General features: G+C 41.0%; 1 protein-coding gene across 3 annotated transcripts in view; it reads right to left on the bottom strand.

Moving 5' to 3' along the window:
• The window catches only part of RGS17 (regulator of G protein signaling 17), an 86,747-nt gene that overhangs the window by 21,787 nt on the left and 40,749 nt on the right, over positions 1–24,211 (bottom strand). For all 3 annotated transcript variants that reach the window (XM_079779847.1, XM_079779845.1, XM_079779846.1), the window contains one exon: positions 17,484–17,627. In XM_079779847.1, the coding sequence (XP_079635973.1) occupies positions 17,484–17,602 (119 nt within the window). In that variant the 5' untranslated portion in view covers positions 17,603–17,627. The remainder of the gene's footprint in view (positions 1–17,483; positions 17,628–24,211) is intronic.

The following is a 24,211-nucleotide window of genomic DNA, read 5'->3' as shown; positions in this document are numbered from 1 at the left end:
TAGCATTTGATACACATTATTATGCCACTCTTGGTAATAACTCCATTTTGAATTTTTGTTAGTGCTACTCATAGTTTGTTTTCCCTTTATTTCCCCCCACTGATACCATCCTTCCTCCATCCACTCAAGTTGGAACTACTGGATTTATATTTGACTCTGTCTTTGCCCTTTCACCCCAGTTAATCAATTTCCGATGTCTCCAGAGGTTCTGAATAGGAGAGCATTGGATGAGAGGAATCTGTGTCTCTGAACATAAATTTAGGAATTCTATAGGATTACAGGAGCCAGGGCAATCCCATGTACAGTAGTAGTTCAGAACAAGACTAAGAATTGTCTGATTCAGGCTCATGGTAACTGAGTAGTGTAGATGCAGACTAGACATAATGAGGGAGATTTGGGACAGAAATGAAGAAGCAGGTGGGGAGGATTACTTGCAAAAGTCAAGCTACTGGATTAGCAAACTGATCCCTTTATGCAGAAGCTGAGGAGCTTCGTAGGAGCCTGTCAGACGACAAAAGAAATTCAGATAGCATCTCTTTCTTTTATTCATTCGTTCATTTTTCCAACAAGAAGGAATGGGAACCATGATTTTCTGGTGCCTATTATATGCCAGGCACTGACTTTTTACCTTTAATTTTATTATCCCCATTTTATAGATGAGCAGTGAATCACAGGACTGTGTGTTACATAGGCCCAAAGTCAGACACTAACTATGGTATGGTTGGAATTTGAACCCGATTCTGGCAAATGACCTTGCTGATTTTATTGAGTAACTATTATGAACCATGCTTCCTGATAGGCACTGACACAACAAACTACTCACTATGTGAATGAAGAAAAGGGTCACTCAATATGGTTATGGTGGACAGAAGGAGTTTAGTGGGAGAAAGCTTCCAACAAGCAGTTCTTCTTAATCTGCAAAGTTTGGCATTTGGGAAGGGAAGCAGAGACAATGTCTCATGGATTCCTCCTTTCATGATCAGGTGCGGGGTGAGGGTGGAGAGAATGGAGCAAAGGGAAGAATTTAAGGAAGAGAGGTCCCTCTACAACGGAAGTGAGACCAGCCAAGGACATTTAGTTGAGAAAGTTGACTACCTGGAGAAAAGTGAACCCAATAAAAATTGGAAAGGATTCTTTAGTCAGAAAAAGGACATATCAATGAAAAAACAAAACAAAAAGTGAATAAACCTAAGTTCTCTTCTAACAATTTCTAGGGGGAGTGGTAGATTTATTGGTGCAGGACCATGGCGAGAAAAGAGTAAACCTCCCCAAACGTGGTGTGGCCCCAAGAATTCTGGGAAGCAGTAATGACAGCTGCTTGTTGCTCAGACACCCAGCAAACGGAGTTGTGCCCTGCGGGAAGGCAGCCATTCCAGAGCCCTCGGGGTAGGAAGCCATGGGGATACAGCAAAGCGGATTCAGAGAGAGCAGTGCAGTTGTCTGTGTGCCCGCGTGTGGGGACTGCGAATGTGTCTGCAGATGGAGGTAGCCTAGGAGACCTCAGTCCTCCGTGGTCCTGACACTTAGGTCAGGGCTGTGTTTAGAAGAGTCACTGACTTTTCAAAGTGTCTTTGACGACAGTGCTTCTCTGGAAATTGATGTCTTTCCATTGCTTATGAAAAAATGGGTGGGAGGAGGTTGGCATTATTCTGTGAAACTTCCTGGGAAAAATGAATGATGCCAAATATATAAAATATGAAAATGTTTGATACATTCTAGAAAGATCATATTTAAATAGGAAATGAATACTCATTCTGCCAAGCTTTACTGAGCTTATGTGTGTGTGCAAACACATAGTAAGATACTATAAAAAGTAGAGGGGAAAAAGCATGCTTTTGTTGATTAAATAATGCATTTAAAAATTATTTTTGTTACATTTCCACACAAGTGCAGTGTGACACACAAATGCAAGAATGCTCCATTTTATGCAACATTTTAAAATCATTTTTTCTCCATGGTGTCTTTGCTGTGGAATATTAAATCTGGAATCCACACGCATGATTAACAAGTTTCTGAACATGAATTCTGGCTCTCCTATCTGTTTCCGTGATATTTACAAACACCCCAAATGCCACCATATTAGAGTGATCATTATGAAATATTGGGTTGTGTTTCTATCTTTCATTTCTTACAGATGGTAAAATATGGACACACATGTGTACTAAAGTGACTTAAAATAGACATTTAATAAGTGCTTAACTGCCCACTGTTTGCTCCATTTCTTGATAGAATATTGGACACAAACTTGTCCTGTAGAGAGAAACTGACAAGTGTCCTGTTAATCAACTTGCCAATTCTTGAAAAACCAGTTTCAAAGTTTTATTTGTCAAGAACCACTGATAATGCGATTTTGAGATATAAAGAAACGGAGAAATTGATAGGAGAGTTGCTACTAGACTGCCATTTATGTCTTGGGAATGACGAATATCTGCCCCCAATTTCACTTAGTCTTGCTCTAAGTAATATAGTGGGTCTTGTTAAGATAAATTTGCTTTAGATCAACATATACATGTTGTATATGCTCGAGAAAAGCTCTAAAAGGAAAACATCAAGTTTAACAGTAATGAGGAGTCCTGTGGAGACTTTTTACTTTTACAGTGTTTGTAACATCTTAAACGAACTTGCTATGTTTTCAACAACTAAACCCATAAATAGAGCAGAATGCATATACAGTGCTCACGGTGGGAGTCTTGATCGAGCTTAAATATTTATGGAAGACGATGACAATAACCTAGGCTACATATGCACAAATAAGCACTTACAATCCCATTAGACATTTTGGAGGATGGTGACTCTGAGAAGGGAGAAATACAGTTGGTATGTTTCAGAAAAATCAGGAAATAATGCCTTCCTTGTGCATGGATGGACTTTTTGATTTGTTTTCAGGGAGTTTGGAGAGTGGGGTGAGGAAAACATCGCTGGCTGCCCATTATAGCATTTACCTACTGATTTGTCATCATGTTTACGTGCAGGGCCTATTTTGGAAGAGAAAACAACTGGTTCTTAGAGAGAACCCTTGAAATGGGCAAATAAATGAAGACAGGGCAGTAGCCATGGTAACTCTGGGATAGAGGCTGAGCACAAAACTACATGTTTATACAAGAACTCAACTGAGAAATCAATACGATGCCTAAATTTAATGCACTATGACATGAAGGTTCACGAAGGAACCCCTGTCATTGTTAAGGCATATATTCTAGTAGGCTCACATCATGATTTCAGTGTTTCCTTTTTTATTTAACAGCTTCTGCCTCAAATTTCCCAGTGCAAAAACGAGATCAACAACCTTCAGCTTCTGAAAGAGAATCGGTAGGTTATCCTTGAAATGTTGCATTTTCCTCAATCAAAATATCATGGTGAAATAATACAACAGCTTTGTTTAGTGGTTGACAACAATTTATAAATACATCTGAGACACCTGGTTTATGCAACATTGCCTGGGTTGGAAATTCAAGATCAATGAGGCCATGGCCGGGTAGGTCGGTTTATTAGAGCACCATCCTGATACGCCAAGGTTGAGGGTTCAATCTCTAGTTCGGGCACATAAAAGAAGAAAGCAATGAATGCATAAATAAGTAGAACAACATATTGATGCTTCTTTCTCGCTCTCAACTCAATAAAGAAAGATCAATAAGACAGGCTGTGAAATCGAGGAGCTCTAGCAGGTGAGTAAGCATCACGTGGCATTGCACTGAGAGCTAAGATAGAGGTTTGCATGGGGTGTTTTGCAGACACAGGCGCAGTATCTACAATTTTGCATGAGAGAACTGAGAAAAGCTTTCCAGAGGAGGTAATGATTAAACTGGATTGAACAATGAACAGGCGTTTGCCGGATGGAGACTTGGACAAAGGGAGTTCCAAGTAGAGGGGGGGAATGTGTGGAGGCTGGGAGTTGAAAAAAAAAAAAAGAAATGTTATAAATGTAGGACAAAATGGAGAGATCAGATGTTTCAGGGTGGAAGCAATAAATTAGAATAGGCAGTGAGGTGTAGCTACGTAATGGGCCAAGAACACAAGGAGGAGACTCCAAATATACACTGAGTGGCCAGATTATTATGATCTCTGAATGCATAATAATCTGGCCACTCAGTGTATGTGTGTGTGTGTGTGTATATACATACACACACACATATATATATATATATATATATATATATATATATATATATATATATATGAGGGCCCAGTGCATGAATTCGTGCATGGGTGGGGTCCGGCCAGCCTGGCCAGGGGGAGGGGACATAGGCGGTTGGCCGGCCTGCCTGCTGGCGGAACTCCATGTTGAGGGGACAATTTGCATATTAGCCTTTTATTATATAGGATATACACTGAGTGGCCAGATTATTATGTGTTCAGAGATCATAATAATCTGGCCACTCAGTGTAGACCATACCTCCCTTAAGATGATTTTGGCTTTCCTTGTTTTATTTTCCTCGTTTATAATGGGGACAATAGTAGTGCCTACTACACAAGGCTACAAAGTAAAGACTAAAAACTGTGACAAAAAGGCAAATTATTACACACGCTTAACTGAATGGGAGGGCCAACTGTTTGCATATTAAAATGATAATTCCAATTTTACCAAAGAACTTTTTTTCCTCTAAAGAACTTTTTACCTCAACCTAAGGAAATACTGACACCTTGCCATTATGATACAACACTTCCTCATACATTGCCTTGCTACTTCTTTCTCACAACCGTCCTGTAAGGTAGGCAGGGATTTGTTATTAATCATTCCCATTTTATTTAATAGGAAACAGTCCCCAAGGTTGACGTAGATGCTAGTAATGCCCACACCAACATATGTCAGTGTTAGCATTGGCATGCATGTCTTTTGACTTCTTTGTCTCATGCTTATTTTTGCTATGCAATGCTGCTTCCCTTTATAGAAAACATTAACTGTGGAATTTCACCTTTTTGGTTATATACAAAAATTGGTTGCTCTGAAATGTTTGGGAAGGTTAAACCTAAGACAAACCAGTGTATGAAGGGCAAATGTCCCCTCTATCAGCATTTTCCCACAGACATCAGTCTATAGGAGTTATTGCCCAGAGGACCCAATATACAATAGATATTGGAGACGTTTTGTTTGTGCGTTTTTTAAAAATATGTTTTTATTGATTTCAGAGAGGAAGGCAGAGGGAGAGAGAGATAGAAACATCAATGATGAGAGAGAATTACTAACTGGCTGCCTTCTGCACATCCAACACTGGGGATCAAGCCCACAACCAGGGCATATGCCCTTGATGGGAATCAAACCCAGGACCCTTTAGTCCACAGGCCAATGCTCTATCCACTGAGTCAAACCAGCTAGGGCTGTTAGAGAAGGTTTAGACAAGTGTCATAAAACAAGTATTTCAATTGGCTGAAGCTTTTGTGTCATAAACTTGAACCTCTCTCAAAATTAAATAATCTGCTATTGAAAAATCTGTCCACTAGATGGCTGTGTTGCCCTTATAAATATAATGTTTTACTTAGAATAAAATTGAAAAAACATTTCTGGGAGTAATTACCCTTATTTGGGGGGGGGGGGGGAATCTATTCTTATGAGTGTGGAGTTTTGATAATTATATGTTTTAAAGCATTTGAAAAAAGTCATTCAATTTTTCTGAGAGTGAAATTATCAAACTAGGAGACAAATTTAATCTTGAGAGGTGTGTATAATAACACCCATTTCCCTTTTTGGTATTTAGAGAATGTTCTGGATACTCCCTGGCCCCAAATCATTTGATTTAGAAGTAATACTTCAGTTTTTTTTTAAAGGCAGGCATAATCCTATTAACATAGTAGTTATTTGTTACAATAATAAATTGTTTTGAATTCTAATGTCTCTTGCTGGGTAACATGGATCTTAGGTCATACATTCTTGGAGCAAATTAATTTGAAAAGGTTAACTACCAACAGGCAGAAAGTATTTGTTTTATTTAAAATGTTTTTGAAAAGCAATTTCAGTTCCAATTTGGGTTGCATGTAAATGTTTGTGTATGTTTGTTTTACTTTTTTATTAAATGCATTGGGGTGACATCCTATCTAATAAAAAGGGAATATGCTAATTGGCCCTCACACCATCACAAAGATGGTGGTGCCCACAGCCAATAAGGAGGGAATAAACTAATTGACTGCTCCGCCCTCAAATATGGCAGTGTCCACAGCCAATAAGGAGGGAATATGCTAATTGACTGCCACACCCTCAAAAATGGTGGTGCCCATAGCCAATAAGGAGGGAATATGCTAATTGACTGCCACACCCTCAAAGATGGTGGTACCCACAGCCAATAAGTAGGGAATATGCTAATTGACTGCCCCACCCTCAAAGATGGCAGCGCCCACAGCCACACGATGGCAGCGCTAAGTCCCCTCAGCCCTGCCAGGGCGGCAGGTGCACAGCAAGGCCAGAGTCCCCCAGTCTCCTCAGCCCCCCAGCCACCCAGGGCCGGCCAAGGCGCAGGTAACCAGGGCTGGCCGAGGCTTGTGCTGCCGGCAGTGGCAGCAGCAGAGGTGTGATGGGGCGTCACCTTCCCTTGATCACCAGGTCGCCTCCCACCCCTGAGGGCTCCCGGACTGTGAGAGGGGGCAGGTCAGGCTGAAAGACCCCCCCTCCAGTGCATGAATTTTCATGCACCAGGCCTCTAGTTGGTTAATAAACTTATGTAGGTTTCAGGTGCATATATTATCTGTATATTGCCTTGTGTGTTCACAACCCCAAGTCTAGTCTCCTTCCATCACCATTGATCCTCCTTTCCCTCTGGTAATCACCATACTGTTGTCCCTTCACCCTTTTCACCCACCACTGCCCGGTCCCCTTTCTCAGCTCTCAGTCTGTTCTCTGTATCTATAAATCTGTTTCTATTTTGCTTATTTTCTTCATTAAATTCCACATATGAGTGAAATCATATGGCATTTGTCTTTCTCTGGCTGGCTGTCCAGGTTGTATATAAATGTTGTTTTTAAAAAATATATATTTTTATTGATTTCAGAGAGGAAGGGAGAAGAGATAGAAACATAAATGCTGAGAGAGAATCATCGATTGGCTGCCGCCTGCCCGCCCCCTCCCACTCAGATCCCCAACCCCCACTGGGGATCAAGCCTGAAACCAAGCATGTGCCCTAAGCAGGAATCAAACCATGACCTTTTGGTTCATAAGTTGACAGTCAACCACTGAACCACAGGGGCAAGGCTGTATGGAAATGTTAATTTTTGTTTTTTTATGCATAGAAATGGAGAAGAATTCTCTTCATTTTCTCATACTCTTTCTTTGCTACCAAGTTCCTTTTTATACTTGCTTCTGTTTGAAAAGATGGGTTTCAAACATTCCCTTTTTCTACTGATATTAAATTTTTACTTTAAACCCCAAGCTGTGCATTTCAGGTTCATCGACACATTGATTTGATGCCAACTGCATTTAAGGCTTTTTTCCCCCTTAAAATTAAGAGAATTATAGGACTGATATTTTGATGCACTTCATATAACACACACCAATCATCAGAATCTATTTCAGTTTTCAGGTTGATTGAAATCCTATTTTGAGCTCTTCCTTCCACCCACTGTAATTTTCCCTGTAAGTCATAATTACGTTAGAGGATGCTTTTGTGGGAAAGCAAATATCTTGGATGTGAAAAGGCCAGAGGGACTTCTATTTAGTTAGTAGACACTGTTATTAAAATGGCATGTGCTCATCCAAGTCTTTAAAGGCATCTGTGAAGTTGGAGCTCAAGCTTCTGGTTTTAGTTAACATGTGTCCCTATGATAAGAACCAGAATGAAAACGTTAGGACTGTAGTAGCTGATACTCAGGAAAAAATCTGACAGATGCAAGGGTCACTTCTCCATCCAACCATTCATTCCTCTCCTGGCATTTTCTAGTTACTGTGAGTGTGAATAAGCATGGGCTTGAGGGTAATGATCCTGGGAAAGGCCCCAGTATCTAATGACCTTACAATGCTCTGGGGATCCTGGGGCTATGTGGTGCCTGCTCTGAGGATGCTGAGTGATACCTGTGCTTGTTGACCTGAGAGTTGGGGACAAAGGGTCAGGGGTACAGAATGCAGAAACAGGTTCTGTTACATTCACTGGCAACATCCTATATAATAAAAGGCTAATATGCAAATCAACTGAACGGCAGAATGACCGGTTGCTATGATGTGCACTGACCAGCAGGGATCAGATGCTCAATGCAGGAGCTATCCCCTGGTGGTCAGTGTGCTCCCATAGGGGGAGCACCCCTCAGTCAGAAGCCGGGCTCATGGCTGGTGAGCACAGTGGAGGTGGTGGGCCTAAGCTGTCAGTCGGACATCCTCCAAGGGCTTCTGGACTGCAAGAGGGTGCAGGCTGGGCTGAGGGACCCCTGCCCCTAAGTGCACAAATTTCATGCACTGGGCCTCTAGTATAAATAGAATATGCTAAGCATACAGTAGTCAAATCCTACAAAGTCTGCTAATTTCCTTCAAGCCTGAGATTTTTGAGGAGGTCAGAAATAATACATATCAATTATGGCATTTTTGGAGCCCTGACAATGTACTGAACCCCAAATTAACTGATGTATATATGTTATTAATCCCATCTGACAGGTAAAGAAACTGAGGCTGAGAGAGGTTGAGGTTTCACAGTGTATATCATAAAACAAGGACACATCTCTGCAATGCCAGTGTCATCCTTATTTCCTACCCCATGCTGCCTCTGGAAATAGGCTTTATATGAGGAAGACATGTTATTAGAATTTGTTCGTCATCTTCAAATATGGCAAGACTACATCTATTTAGAATGGATCACATGGAGTTATTATTCCACTATTAGAAAGTGGGTTGGTTAAAATGGTTCTGAACTTTTATATAATCTACTAGAGGCCTGGTGCACAAAATTAGTGTATGGGTAGGGTCCCTAGGCCTGGCCAGTGATCAGGGCCTATCTGTAGGGCAACTGGCAGGGTGATTGGGGAGCCCCTTCTGGCACCCACCTTGACTGGCCTGGTGCCACCCACTCACCAGCCCCACCCCCCGCTGATGTTGCCAGTTGCCTTCCTCTGTGGGATGACTGGCAGGGTGATTGGGTGGCCCCTGCAGACACCCACCTTGGAGGCAACCAGTGGAGCGATCGGGGGCCCCCGCTGGCACCCGCCTTGGCTGGCTTGGGACCTATGGGCTGGGGGCCAGTTCCTGCATTGAGCGTCTGCTCTCTGGTGGTCAGTGCGCGTCATAGTTACTGGTTGTTCTACCGGTTGTTCTGCCATTCAGTCGATATGCATATTAGGCTATTATTATATAGGATATTGCTTTATACAAAAAGCAGCAATGGCAGAAACTTGCTCTCTACTTAGGAACCCATGTTCCTGGACATGAGATGTACTTTAATATATAGTAGTATATGGATAGCTTAAACAAAAATATGGATTTTATAGCACCAGATCTTATAATATTTATCAAACCCAATGAAGCAGAATTATTAAAAAATCAACTCCATATTCAAGAGAAGTGGATTTTATTGTCGTTCTGACAAGAAAACAAATAACTCTTGAGGGACGTCCTAAAATAGCAGGCTTTTTAATGGGTCTACCAGGCTTACACCGTGCAAGAGTGTAAGCTAGGCCTAAAACAAATAATGAAGAGTTTTAGGAGAGGGACACAAGTAAAATGCTAGTGCTCTCTTCAATCAGATAGTACAACCATGACATCTTATAGAGAGGGAAGGGGTAGCACCATATCATAACCTCATCTTTTGTGTCTTTATTGATTCAGAGAGGCTGTGGGGACATTCTTAAATGCCGTCCAGATAGCTAGTAATTTTGGCCTGGATTTGGAAGGGCTGAACTTCATATTGTTTTAAAAATGGAATAATTTGCTTCGATTAAGTCAAGAAGGGAACCCCAGCTTCCCCGAAATTGAGCTTTCACCCTGAAAGGTCAGGACGTCCCCGGACCTTTGAGGAGGGGACACTCATTTTCTCTGTCGGCAGCTTTTCTCTCTAGACTCTCCCTCCCTATACACATTAAGGAGAAGCTTGATTCTCTCTGAGTTCACTGCTAACCTCCTGTTTGGCCAGATGTTGTCAGTTCTCATCCCAGTGGGCCTCCCTGGTGTATGCACCACATTGGTCCTTCCGGTCTTTGTGAGACTGGACTCCGATGCTGTGCTTGTACCTCTCCAACTGCCTCTCCTCTGAGTTCCATGTTGACAGCGCTTCCACCGTTCTCTCTTTAAATGCTGCTGTTTCCTGAGGGGTCAGTCCAGCTCTCCACGCTGGGCCATCACTCTCATCCCCTGTATACTGCATACCGATGGCTCCAGATGGTTACATCTAATCGAAACTTGCTTCAAATTCATTTCCACAACTAACTCTTGGGTACCTCCAACAGAGCAAGGTGAGCTTCAAATTCATTTCCACAACTAACTCTTGGGTACCTCCAACAGAGCAAGTCCAACACATCCCCTTATGCTAATCAACCTCCTATTCCAGCATTTTCCCATTTGATGGAATCACTGTCAACTGGCCACTTGAGCAAGCAATGTGGAGTTATGCTTCCCTCCTCTTTCTCACCTACTGCAAATTCTTGATGGCACACCCTAAGCTTTTCTTGAATCTGTAATCTCTCCACTCCCACTTATATGAAAATATTATGCCATATGTATACTGTAATATTTATAAAACCCAAGTATAATATTTTAATCTATTCTTTTGTTTTCTTCTCATGTATTTTTCTATTGATGATCTAAACACTGCATTATGACACTCAGAAAAAAACAAGCATTTACAGCAAACACAGTCAAGAGTACCAGTTGCCTTAATGGAAAATGGTCAAGGAGTTCTTCTAGTTCTAGCAGTTTCCCAGTAAGTAGCACTCCGGTCATATGTAACACCGACTTGACAGAGGCAGCTTGAATACTATGCTTTTCTAGAGGATGACCTGGGGAGTAATACCCAATATTCATGTCAACATTTCATTACTTATTGAGAATCTGTTACCTATCTCTGTAGAGGCAGGGAGAATCTGGTGAAATCTAAGGAAATACAACAGTACCAGGCAATAAATTGTAATGAGTGAATTCACAAATTCCTGACATACAGAAGGTCTATAGTCCTAATGTCCACTTTTTGGTTTTGTGTACATGGCCTGGGAAACCTGGGTTCATTTTGGTAGATGTCATTGTGTGAGTTATAGGAGCTATTAAGGAAACTTATCTATGCAATGGCGAAATGGCGTTTCGAAATAACTTTGATTGTGTAAGTTACAGAAGCTATTGAGGAGATCTGGCTGGATTAGCTCAGTTGGTTAGAGTGTCATCCTGATATGCCAAGGTTGCAGATTCAATCCCCAGTAGGGCATATACAAGAATCAAGCAATGAATGCATAAATGGAGAGAGGGACAACCTCCATTTACTGAGTCGGGCCTATCCATGGTCTGGGAACTCTGGGAACCAATGTGGAACAAGAAATCTCTGTGTCTCTCTCTTTCTTTCCCTTGCTCTCTCTCTAACAATCAATAAATAAAAATTTATAAAGAAGCTATTAAGAAAAGTTATCTAGCCTGGCTGGCCTGGGTCAGTGGTTGAGTGTCAACCTCTGAACCAGTAGGTCACGGTTCAATACCTGGTCAGGGCACATGCCCAGGTTGCAGCCTTGATCCCCAGTGTGGGGTGTGCAGGAGGCAGCCCATCAATGAGTCTCTCTCATCAATGATGTTTCTAACTCTCCCTCTCCATTCCTCTCTAAAATAAATAAAAAAATATACTCAAGAAAAGAAAATTCATCTATGCCATGCAAGATAGAGTTTCAAAACTGTAGGATTTTTTGTAAATGGCATTTACGATGATCTGGTTACAAGTGCTGTGAAGTCCTATGCAGCTAAGTTATGTTCCTATGTGGGACGGATCGGGTCTCTGAGGAGGACAGGTATGGGAAGAGACTCTGTTCACTAGTGCTTTGGATGAAATGACTCATCTTGCCTGTGTGAGCAGATTTATTTCCAGAGGGTGGTTTCTTTACCATGGAGCAGACGTGGATTTGTTTTTCCTTTCAAAAAATATCCTTTGGCTTTTAAAGCATGCATCGTAGTGTTTCCATTGGCAGAGAGCTGAAATGTGACAGCGTCAGAGGATAAAATAGGACGTTATTTTTGCAGATTTGAATTATAGAGGCTGCGGTGATTGTTATAAATGGAGAGAGGGACAACCAAAAGCATGTTTATGAAGAGTTTAACATTTACTGAGTCGGGCCTATCCAAGGTCTGGGAACTCTGGGAACCAATGTGTTCAAAGGGGGATGACTTGAGCTTTCACAGGGATCATTTACTAAACTCAGTCTGTGACCAATTTCTCCTGAGAAGAATGGAGGAGATCTGATTTGGGCCAAATAGCATAGGAAAGGTACATTAGTGCATGCTATTGTGAATTCGATTGGAAAAGTATCTGATGTCAGTCTTGAAGAGTTTGTAAAGGAAGAAGCTTTGGGCATGGTTCAGATCAAATCTGGAAATGAAAAGTTTGGAAGTGTCATCTTCAAGTGGACAAAACAAGGGATGGATATTCAGGGACTTGCATTTCAGTCCCACTTTTCTCATGGACAGGCGTGGGGACAGGAGGCAAGCCGTCCGTTTCCTTCTCTGTGAAGGCAGACACAGCATTTTCCAGCTTTTTAATGCGGGTATTTTTTCTTCCAAACAAAAGCTCATAGCTAAGTCTAATATGTAAAATAGCTACAGACAGAACAATTCCCTTGGAAACTGCATGGGGGGAGCCCGGGACTGTGGTCAGACGAGGGGTGGGTCTCCCCACCCCCATTCCCCCAGAACTTTCTCCTCACCCCCAGGAAGCAGCATGAGAGTCAGTGGGGACATTTGGGAGTGAAAGTAGCTGAAATCTCTTGAATTTGAATTTTTTTATTGCTTGATAGGACATCACCAGGAGCCACAAGGAATTAAAACAGGGATGGATTAGCATCTAAAGCGTTCATTTGAAAAAAATAATAGTCTGGATTATTTTAATGTAACCTCTGATGTTAGGAGAGGACCTGGGGACAATTAGCTTTAAGCTCAAAATGCATTTTGAAAGCTCCACCTTTCATCTCCTTCTTGAGGCACCTTTTTTGGTGAGCACACAGCAGTTTCTGATTTGCGAGGTGCTTTCACATGTGTCCTCCATGTGTGGACTGTCTGAATGACCTCCCAATTCACACTGTCCCCGTGACGGCGGTTTCATGAGGATCCCCACATCCTTCAAAGGTTCCTTTCTCATGAAGAAGGGGAAAAGCATTAACTACCTGAAGAGGGGGGCCACTTTTTTTTGAATCCTTATGTAAGAGGAACATTAGGTTTTGACCATGGCGACCTTGAGCCTGTAGACAAGTCCTGACTAAACTACCTCTTCTCCTGGTCAGGAAAAGCTTGGTCTACTGTATAGAATTTTCAAATGTAGAGACTTCATTTTATGACCAAGACTCAGGCTCCCATGACCCATGTATGTAGCACAGGTGAAATGGTCTACACCTCATTCCCTTGTTTTGTTCTTCCCGAAACAAGGGCTGTGAGGAGAAGAAGGAGACAGAGAGACCGATCTGGAGAAGGAAGTGGCCCCTGGACAGGGGCAGAGAGCAGATCAGCTTAATCAGTCACTGTGACCAAAATCCAAACTTTTTATAGTTTTGAAGGAAACTGGAAATATTCAGCAGTTATGCACTTACTCTCTGTATATCCCCCGCCCCAAATAAAGTGTGGTGGTAATTTTATAAAGAAAGGGATAACTTTAAACATAGGAGAAGAGTTGACAATGAACTATGAATGAGAAATACAATTTGAGGGAAATGCTGTATTGTTTCAAACGTAACATGTGAGCCTAGGTTGAGGTATTTATATTTATTACTAGATATAGACATTTATTTTCCTAGCACTCTCTTTCCTTAAAAGGAGGAAAAGTCAGCTACATGACAACTGCTTCTATTTACAAATGACAGTTACTCATATTTTGATTTCTAACTTTTTTTTGGTCCCTAAATTACATTTTTTAGTGTTTCTTTTTGTTCTGCTCCTTTGACCTAGCCTGGAAAATTCGAAGAGCATTTCTTTCTTTCTTGTTCCTTCTCACTCTAATAAGCCTTTACAAGTTTTTTTTCCCTAAACTCAAAGTACAAAAAATAAAAATTTTTTGAAAATGCATGTGTAAAGGACATTTTCATTTGCAATGAGATAACAGCCATAGTTCAAGACAGTTCAACTTTCATTTTCTTCATCAAGTTGTTTACTGTAGAAATTAGCTCTACTTATCATACACTAGAGGCCTGGTGCATGAATTTGTGTACAGGTGGGGGTCCCTTGGCCTGGCCAGCGATCGGGCCGATCGGGCGTTTTGCCCATTCCCTATTGGGGCCAGCTGGCAGGGGTAAGAGGGAAGGGGTCGGTGGGAGATTCCAATCTGGGTGATCAAGGCTGGCTGGTCGGCGGGGAGGGGCTGTGGGAGGTTGGCCAGCTGGGGGGAGGGGCCGTGGGAGGTTCTGATTGGGGCAATTGGGGCCAGCTGGGGTGATCGGGGCCAGCCAGGAGGTTGGCTGTGGGAGTGCACTGACTACCAGGGGACAGCTCCTGCATTGAGTGTCTGCCCCCTGGAGGTCAGTGCACATCATAGCAACAGGTCGACCAGTCGTTCTGGTCATTGGGTCATAATGGTCGCTTAGACTTTTATATATATAGATAGAAGATTTATAAATGTATAGATTATGCATCTTATAGCCTATGTTCAGGTGCCTATGGTTCATGGCTAACAAACACAGTTCTTGAGAATGATACTCTAGAACTAATAGAACTCACCTAATGCACCATATGTTTGGGGTCTACATACATGTCACCATAGAGGTATACAGAGTTAATACAGTTTCCAAAAGCTGCTCTAGATCCATAGTCTTGTGCTCTGTGGCAATCTTATGCTCACAGATTCATGTTGAATATTTTGTTATTTAATGTGCATGTTAAGAATTAATAAAAGCAAGTCTTGCTAAATATCTGTTTGACAGCAAATGAATATAGTGCAATGAATTTTCAGTACTTGATCTGTTTTGTTGTTGTTGTTTTTTGTTTGTATTTTTTTGTGTGTGTTTATTGATTTCAGAGAGGGAGGGAGAGAGAGAGAGAGATAGAAACATCAATAATAAGAGAGAATTATTGATTGGCTGCCTTCTTTATGCCCCCTACTGGGGATCGAGCCCACAACCTGGGCATGTGCCCCTGATTGGAATAGAACCCAGGACCCTTCAGTCCAAAATCCGACACTCTATCCACTGAGCCAAACCAGCTAGGGCTGTTTTGGTGTTTTAATCCTGAAGCAATTCAGAATTAAATTTGGCAGGTAGATAAAATCATATACTAATTATTGGAACATGGTCTGGTGCAAATGAGAAATAGAAGTAGTATAATTCTCAGCAATGTGTAGCAATGTATTTGAGATGTTTATATAGAATTTAAATAAAATAGCTTTCCTTTCCAATGTATTTTTTGTATTATAACCACAAGCAGATGTTTTTTGTTCTTTTAAAAAAATATATTTTATTGATTTTTTACAGAGAGGAAGGGAGAGGAATAGAGAGGTTGAAACATTGATGACAGAGAAACATCGATCAGCAGCCTCCTGCACACCTCCTACTGGGATGTGCCCGCAACCAAGGTACATGCCCTTGACCGGAATCAAACCTGGGACCTTTCAGTCTGCAGGCCGATGCTCTATCCACTGAGCCAAACCGGTTAGGGCAAGCTGATATTTTTAACATACTTTATTTCAAACCAGCTCCTCGTTAAAGAGATTTTATGTTTCCAATATGAAGTGTTCAATAGCCCAGTGAGCTAACTCTTATTAAATGCATGCTTAAATGTGTCAAGCACTGTTCTCAGCTCCTATGTGCTTTATTTCATTTAATGTTTACAGAAACCTTATGAGGTAGGGATTCTTATTACTGTCATTTGACAGATGAGGAATCTGAGGACATTAAGGAACTTGCTGAAGGTCAAGCAGATAGTGATGGATGAGGATGAGTTTTGAACACAGGCAGTTCAAGTTCAGAGCCACCATATTAAGTCTCATTTGCACCAGGCCATAATCTACTGCATTTCATGGGTTAAGACCAGAGGTTGGTGATCTCTTTAGGTGTGATACAGAAATAAAAATTATGTTTTTATTGAAATATTTCTCTCTTCTAGAACTCTATTTCCTCCATCTGAAATAGTCAAGGCTTAAAAATGAAATAAAAGGAATAATTTTTTACTATACTTAACAAAGAATCATCATCTGGGCAGCAACTTTGATATATATAAAAGCTACTTTAAATCTTCCGAATCACAATATCTGATGGTTTTCTGCAAATGAAGTGTTCTCAATGGTCAGAGCTTGTTCTACACCAATTTTACCACTGCACCGGGACACATTTCATCTTCTACTTTAGCCACAATCCTAGAACATCATGCCACTACATCATAACAATAACCCGAATGGATGCTGGGAACTAGTGGAGATCATACAGGCATTTGGTACTTTCTCTAGGGTTTGAAATAGTTTAGTGCGAGGGGGGGGGGGCAGGGGAGGATCCAGAAAACCACCCCTAACCCAGAAGATCCCCTTGTGAGTTGGGTCTTAGAGGAGCTCGAAACCTATGGTTCTTTGGAAAGTTCCATTAGTCTAACATCTCCTTGAGAAAACGCATCTGCACATATCTTGGGACTCAGGGTCTTACTGCTTTTTTTATTTGAAGGACCTTTGGGAATTTGGAACTGCAGAAGGTTTTCTGAAGTGCCTGAATCATGGACTAGACAGGATCTTGGGATTCAACTTGTGTAACTCTTCATCATTTTGCCAACAAGGAAGCCAAAGAGCAGAGATTACAACTTTAATGTCACAGAGCCAGTCAGTGATAAAATCGCAATGGAAAGCAGATTCTCTGGCTCTGAGTTCAGAGTTTCTAATTAACCGACTTGGCCTTCATACCCATCATAGCCCCTGGCCTTTAGAGCTGTCAGCACGAGTCTGCAACACGATTCCTTTTACTGCCTTTGTCAGGGCTCTGAGGCTGAGGTGGCCACCCTGACTCAGTTTTCTGACTCTGGGACTGAATGAGCAACACCCTATGAAACAGCGTAAAACTAAAACACATACATCCAATACTACTAGATAGTATCTCAATGTTCTTGCACCTTCTGTTACATTGGAGAACATTGTTTATTGTTAAATAAATATACAACCATAATCTTATTTTCACCCATATCTTTAAGAAACATGGGTGAAGCAAAACATGATATAAGATAATTCTTCATTCTTTACTATCAATTTAAGGATAGATTCTGAGGAAATGCATTCTGCATATAGAAAGGTTAGCATTAAAACACTGATGTTCTCCAGTAACTTTTACTTTTAAAGGAAGAAGACAGTTTGAGATGTTTGTATGACCCTAAGAACTGACATGATGTTCACTCTCACTATGACCGCACTGAGCTAGGGTATCTTACAGATAACAGGACATACCAGGAGCAGCTGCAACAACAGCACCAACAAAAGCAACATGTGTTGTTGGGCCTCTGGTTTCCAGGTGCTTGAGACACGGCAGGTGTTCCCTCATTTTGTGACTGCTGCCTCTTTCGCATTTCAGCTACCGTAGTCCCGGATTGGCTGAAAGAGAGAGAAAACATAAGGTAGGGGGGAAAAATCACAATAAAGATAAGGAAGTAAGGAAGCATAATTTGATTAAAAGGTGGGGGAGGGAAGAAAAAGTAAAAACAAATAGGCCTGGGCTGTCAAGTTAAAATTTCTCCAGAAAAGTTTTTAGGAGGATATCCTAAAAGCTTTTGGGGACAAACTTCTATTAGGACCTGCTGCATAAAATCATAGCAACAATATGGCCACATAATCAGAATCAGTTGGGAAGGTAAATATAAGGCTTGAAAATGTATTTTTAACTTCCTTCTTTACTCAATGATTACATCTGCTTTCCAGTATGAACACCTTTAAATGATTGTAAAGGGTGTGTATTTCTCATGTCTCCATACCACTGATGTTTACAGTAAGGTTAACTGAGCTCCATAAATCACCACTGGAGGTTTTTAATGACATAACATTGTGTGGAAGATCAAGTTTGTTTGTGGTGTTCTCTCACATTTTTTTTTTAAACATTCAATCTCCTTTTTGGCACTTCCGGTGCACCTTCCCGGGCTAATCTTGATAATATTGGCAACGCGCCTTGTGCTGTTACATAACCTTGTTGCAAAGGCATCACCTCCTTCCCCTCCACCACCCAGATCTATTTTCATTTTGTAGAGAATTGTGAAAAGATAAAAAGGGATCCAATCAAGAAGAATTACTCTGGTGGGACTTATATTACTTATCATGGCAAATAAGAAAACTATTGGGGTACAGAGTACCGTACCTGTGACCTTAAATATTAGACCAAGTGAGTTGATTTCTTTGTATAAGCCCAACCCTGATCTGGGACTTAGTTGAGGATAAAAAAAAAATTTTGTTTTAGTACAATAATATCAAATTTACTATGACCTCTTTGGAAAAGGAATGAATTCTACTGAATGGTGTTTTTCAGATATATGCAATGTATGTAAATCACATACATATATGGTCATGTGTGTAACTGAGAGCAACACATATGAAAAATGTAAAGCACTTCAGGTTATTTTGGCATTGTGACCTCATGCTTTACACATTATATCTTTTGTTCTAAATGCAATAATAGATACTTTTTAAAACTACTGTATTCTTGAAAACAAGATAGGATCTCTTTAAACCAGAAAACTACAAAATGGTCAGTAAATGGGGGCTAAAGCCACAGACATTTTGTAATTCAGGTGCGGGAACAGATAGACACAGAGGCCCCATACTCCAGGGGGTATAAAGTGCTCCACTGTGAGCTCTCCACTGAGAGACCAGATTCCAGGGCACCTGCATGAAGTCAGGGGCTGTGGGTCTGATACTCATAAAAAGATGCTGAAAACACTATCTATCCCACTCAGTGGTGTCAGGCTGCAGGAGGGAGAGGATGCAGAGAAAGGCATCTAGCCCTGCCCTGGGCCAAGCAGCCCACAGGCTCAGTGACATGGGTCAGAGACCCGTCCAGAACCACTGATGAATGGGGGGTAGGGATCCTGAGATGCTGATGAAAGAATGTTCCAAGGGACCAGCGGAGACAAGAGAAAAGCATCACATTATGAAGAATGAGTGAGAGTGAGAAATATACCTCTCACTTGATGTGTTTCTTGAAAACAAAAAACCTAAATAACACTGAAAAATAGAGAGCCAAATCAACAACCAGGAGATGGCTACATTCCTGATCAAATACAAAAACAGAATCATCTAAAACTAGTTTAATATGCGTACATTTAACGTAAACAATGTGATAAAGGAAAGACTATGAGAACATTTGTGCTACTCATGCAAGAGAACAATGAATTATAAAAACAAGTATAGGAAAGCAGGAAAACAAGAAGAGAGAATGAAAAACAAATGTAAAAACAAAAACACATAGTCATCAAAAATATTCGAAGGAAATAATATCTTCCCACAGAGAATAAGAGACGGTGCTGTGCCCAGAATTCAGCGGAAGATAAAAAGATGAAACACAAAGGAGACAAGTACAGTGTAGCATTGAAAGGCTCCAACATATGCCCAATAAGATTTTTATCATAAGCAGAAAACTCACGGATTACCAGAGAAGTATTATTTTCAGGGAATTTGGCTGAGAACTTTCCAGAATTGAAAGAAAACACAACGAAACAAAGCCTCACATTACAAGAGTACATGACATGCTGCCCAGGACCAATAAAATAAAAGTAGAGCCACACTTACATGCATTCTAATAGAACCACAGAACTGTGAGATAAAGGAGTAAGCTGAATTATTACCCCCAGGGCATAGCCTGTACAGACAGTAGCAATACTAGATGCCAGAAAGGTGAAGGAAGGGAGTAGTGTTTTCCATGTGCAGAGGGAAGAAAACCATCACCTACAGTTTTACAGTGAGCTAAACACAAATTCAAGAGTGAAGATGATTTATGATATATAAACTGATTTATTTCTCAAATCCTTGCTGAAATCTACTTTGGCAACTATCGGTTTTTTCTTGGATCACTTCAAAAATTATATGTGTCTATATATCACTATGCTGTACACCTGAAACTAATCCTATCTAATAAAAGAGTAATACGCAAATTGACCGTACCTCTACTACACCACAAGCCATGCCCACCAGCCAATCAGGAGCAGGTATGCAAATTAACCCAACCAAGATGGCTGCAGCCACGGAGAGAGCATGAGGCTTGGGTTGCCCCCGGCAATAGAGAAAGCCAAGCTTTATGCCTGCCCTGGCGGGCCCAGGCCTCCGCTCAAGGCTACAAAGTTTAAATTATAGAAGATAAATAAATCCCAACAAAAATGGCTGCCGCCACAGAGCAAGCAGGAAGCCCAATATGAAGCAGCAGCAAAAGGTAAAGGTATTGCTCCTACAGAAGTAACATGATTAAATGATTTATGATTAAATACGATCATAATAGTGATTCAGGTAGATATAATTATCCCTGTGTAACCGAAGTTGCCGTCATATGCAGAAACGATGATGGAGAACCTCTTTTTGAAAGGGACTTGCTCATTCACTGTAAACCAGATCCCAATCATCCGAATGCCACTAAAATGAAACAAATCAGTATCCAGTTTCCTATATTAGATGCAATGACATACCCTATTCTTTCCACATGGTGAAAAAGGCTGGGGAACAGATATTGCATGAAGACTCAGAGACGACAGTGTAATCTTACCTAATAATAGACAAACATGCAAATTGACCGTACCTCCATTACACTACCAGCCAATCAGGAGTGATATGCAAATTAACCCAACAAAGTTGACAGTTAATTTGCATAGTCAGCCGCTGAGTGATGGGGGAGGGACGCAGGCATTCTGCCCCACCCCCGGTCTCTCAGGCCCCTGGCAGCATGGGAAGGAGGGGCCAGAGTGGAAGGAGGCAGCTCTCGGAGCGGAAAGAGGTGGCTCCGGGGCCTGAGCAGAAAGGGGCTGGGCCAGAGTGGAAAGGCGGTGCCAGCAGCCAGGGAAAGGAAAGCCCATTCTAGCATGAATCTTCGTGCATCGGGCTTCTAGTCAACAGTAATACCAGACAAGATGTAAGGACACGAGTCACACAAATGCAGCATTATGGATTTCATCTCTCTGTGTGGGACATGTTCAATCCTATTTTAAGTGCAGCAAAATTAACTCAACAGTATATTGTCGATTCATATTAAAAAATGGAAGACAATTGGATACATTTCATTAAAGCAAACCAATCTAAGTTGAGAGTTGAAAAATATATTGGTTTGATGGTTTATCTCACATCTAGATCTGAATATCACAATGTGCTGATTGGTAAAAGAAAATACTTCCATTGTCTTTTGAGGGTAGTCCCATAAATATGCAGCAGCGATATCAGGATGCTATGGCAATTGTAATGAAGTATGGCAAGTCCGATTTATTTATAACCATGACGTGCAACCCAAAGTGGGCAGATAGTACAGATAATTTACAACACTGGCAAAAAGTTGAAAACAGACCTGACTTGGTAGCCAGGGTTTTGAATATTAGGCTGAATGCTCTTTTAAATTATATATGTAAATTAAATTTACTTGGCAAAGTTACAGCTAAAATTCATGTCATTGAATTTCAGAAACATGGACTGCCTCACGCTCACATATTATTGATATTAGATAGTGAATCCAAATTATGAATGGAACACGACATTGACTGTATAATTAAGGCAGAAATTCCGAATGAAGACCAGTGTCCTTGACTTTTTCAAATTGTAAAATCAAATATGGTACATGGACCATGTGGAATACAAAAATCCAATATTAAATATTAAAATATTTCTTCTCATTATTTTCCTTTCAATGTGCATGAATCCGTGCACCAGGCCACTAGTGTGTGTGTGTGTGTGTGTGTGTGTGTGTGTGTGTGTATATATATATATATATATATATATGTATATATATATATATATATATATCAAGGTAATACTGGAGAGAATCGTTCATAATGTTGCCAACAAGTTGGTGTGGTACAATGTTTTCAGGCTGGGATGTTGAAGATTCCCACCAGTGTCTTTTTGCCGAGACATCATTTACTTCTTATTGGGCAGGTTTTTATTTCCATTGGGTGGAATCTTCCTATCTCAGGGATCTACACAAAGGCTTGATGAGTGAAGAAAGAAGACTGATGGCTTGGTTTTTTCATTTCACCATGACATTGCAATTTTTATCACATGTAAAATGAACTAAGTCTCAAATGACTCATAGTACCCACAATCAACTCCCTATCCAACAAACTTCATGATAATTGCAGCCATCTTGTCATGTTTAGTGAAAGCATTCAGTTTTGCCATATATTTGTTGATTTGGAGTTTAGCCCACCAAAAGGTATTTGCTAAATAAGCCAAACCTATGAGGCTCTCATTAGCACTGGGATGGACAGGGAAGCCACTCACCATGTGCAGATATTTATGCCTCGTTGTGATGTATTTTCCCTTTGAACAGAAATAACTCACTACTCAGTCTTAAATGTCTGATAATTACCCTGCTTTAGCCAAGCCAGCATATGTCTATGCAATGAAGCAAGCTTTCAATGTGTCTTCTTGTCTCAAGCATATTTAGCCAAAAAGAGTTGTGCCCAAACTAGTTTTTGCTTCTTTTTTTGGGGGGAGGGAGGTGGAATCGGGGCATATATTTTAGTGTGCTATTTTCAAAATTGTGATACAGTAGTTCCCTCTTATCTGAAGTTTCACTTTCTACAGTTTCAGTTACCCATGGTCAATGGTGGTCTGAAAGTATTAAATGGAAAATTCCAGAAATATACAATTCATTCGTTTTAAATTGTGTATTGTTCTGAGTACCTCACTTCGTCTCAGTCCGTAGGCACTGTATCATCTCACATCATCACAAGAAGGGTGAGTCCAGTACAATAAGATATTTGAGAGAGAGGGAGACCACATCCACATCAATTTTATTTCAGTATATGGTTATAATTGTTCTATCTTATTATTAATTATTGTTGTTAATCTCTTAATGTTCCTCACTTATGAATTAAACTTCATCACAGGCATATATAGGAACAAACAGTATACACAGGGCTTGGTACTACCCACAGTTTCAGGCATCTGCGGGGGATCTTGGGATGTATCCCCCGGTTAAGAGGGGACCATTGTACTACCCTTTCAATGCTCATCTTACTTATCATCCTGTCCCTTTCTTCTTTCTTCCCATTTGGGAAGAGCACTGTGCACCCACCACTGTAATTTGCATACAAGCCTGTTTAAATTACTGATCCGGCTCTACAGCAGCGGTTCTCAACCTGTGGGTCGCGATGACCCACAGGTTGAAAACCGCTAGCAGGGTCGCCTAAGACCATCGGAAAACACAGATATTTACATTACGATTCATTAACAGTAGCAAAATTAGTTATGAAGTAGCAGCGAAAATAATTTTATGGTTGGGGGTCACCACCACATGAGGAACTGTATTAAAGGTTGCGACATTAGAAAGGTTGAGAACCACTGCTCTAGCGTCTCCCCCCTTTTGGAGTCCCCAGCACCTGGTGGAGGCACTTCCTCCAGGCAGTCTGCAGCCCCTCCCAGCCTGTGTGGGAGGGTACCTGGCACTGCCCCAGCGTCTCTGACCTGAAATCCATATGGTTCTATAGCTGGGCCACATGTGCTTTTCCTACAAGCCCAGGAGCTGAGTGCAGAGGCTGAGCCGTCCATTTTAGTATTCTTGGTGCACATGGAGGGGTAATTATGTGTCTCTATTAAGCTCCCGCCAAGAAGTGGAATTTTGTGAGCTGGAGCCAGTCTTTTATGCCACAGAGAACCATTCCTCTATTTTGCTCAGAGGAAAGAAGTTAATTTAATGGGGAGAAATGTTTCTCATAAAGTTTATCACTTTTTTCCTTCTGAAAATGTTGGTATCTGCTAATGTTTTTGCATTTTGGAATCTCGTATACACCAGCAGTTATGTAATTGTACACATACATGCAAAATTAGTCACTTGGATGTCCATGTCATCAAAACGATATGTGGTAAAAAAAAAAAAAAAAAAAAAGCACATTACTTCCAGGAACTTCAACGCACGAATGAGCCTGAGAACCAGTGAGCTCAGTCAATATGTGTTAAATGAGTGAAACAAGAGAGATGGAAGGCTTCTTTCTAGCACA

The sequence above is a fragment of the Cnephaeus nilssonii genome (genome assembly GCF_951640355.1).
Source record: "Cnephaeus nilssonii genome assembly, chromosome: 9".
Classification (NCBI taxonomy): domain Eukaryota; kingdom Metazoa; phylum Chordata; class Mammalia; order Chiroptera; family Vespertilionidae; genus Cnephaeus; species Cnephaeus nilssonii.
The sequence above is the reverse complement of the archived record's forward strand: the minus strand, read 5'-3'. Positions and strand labels throughout refer to the sequence as shown.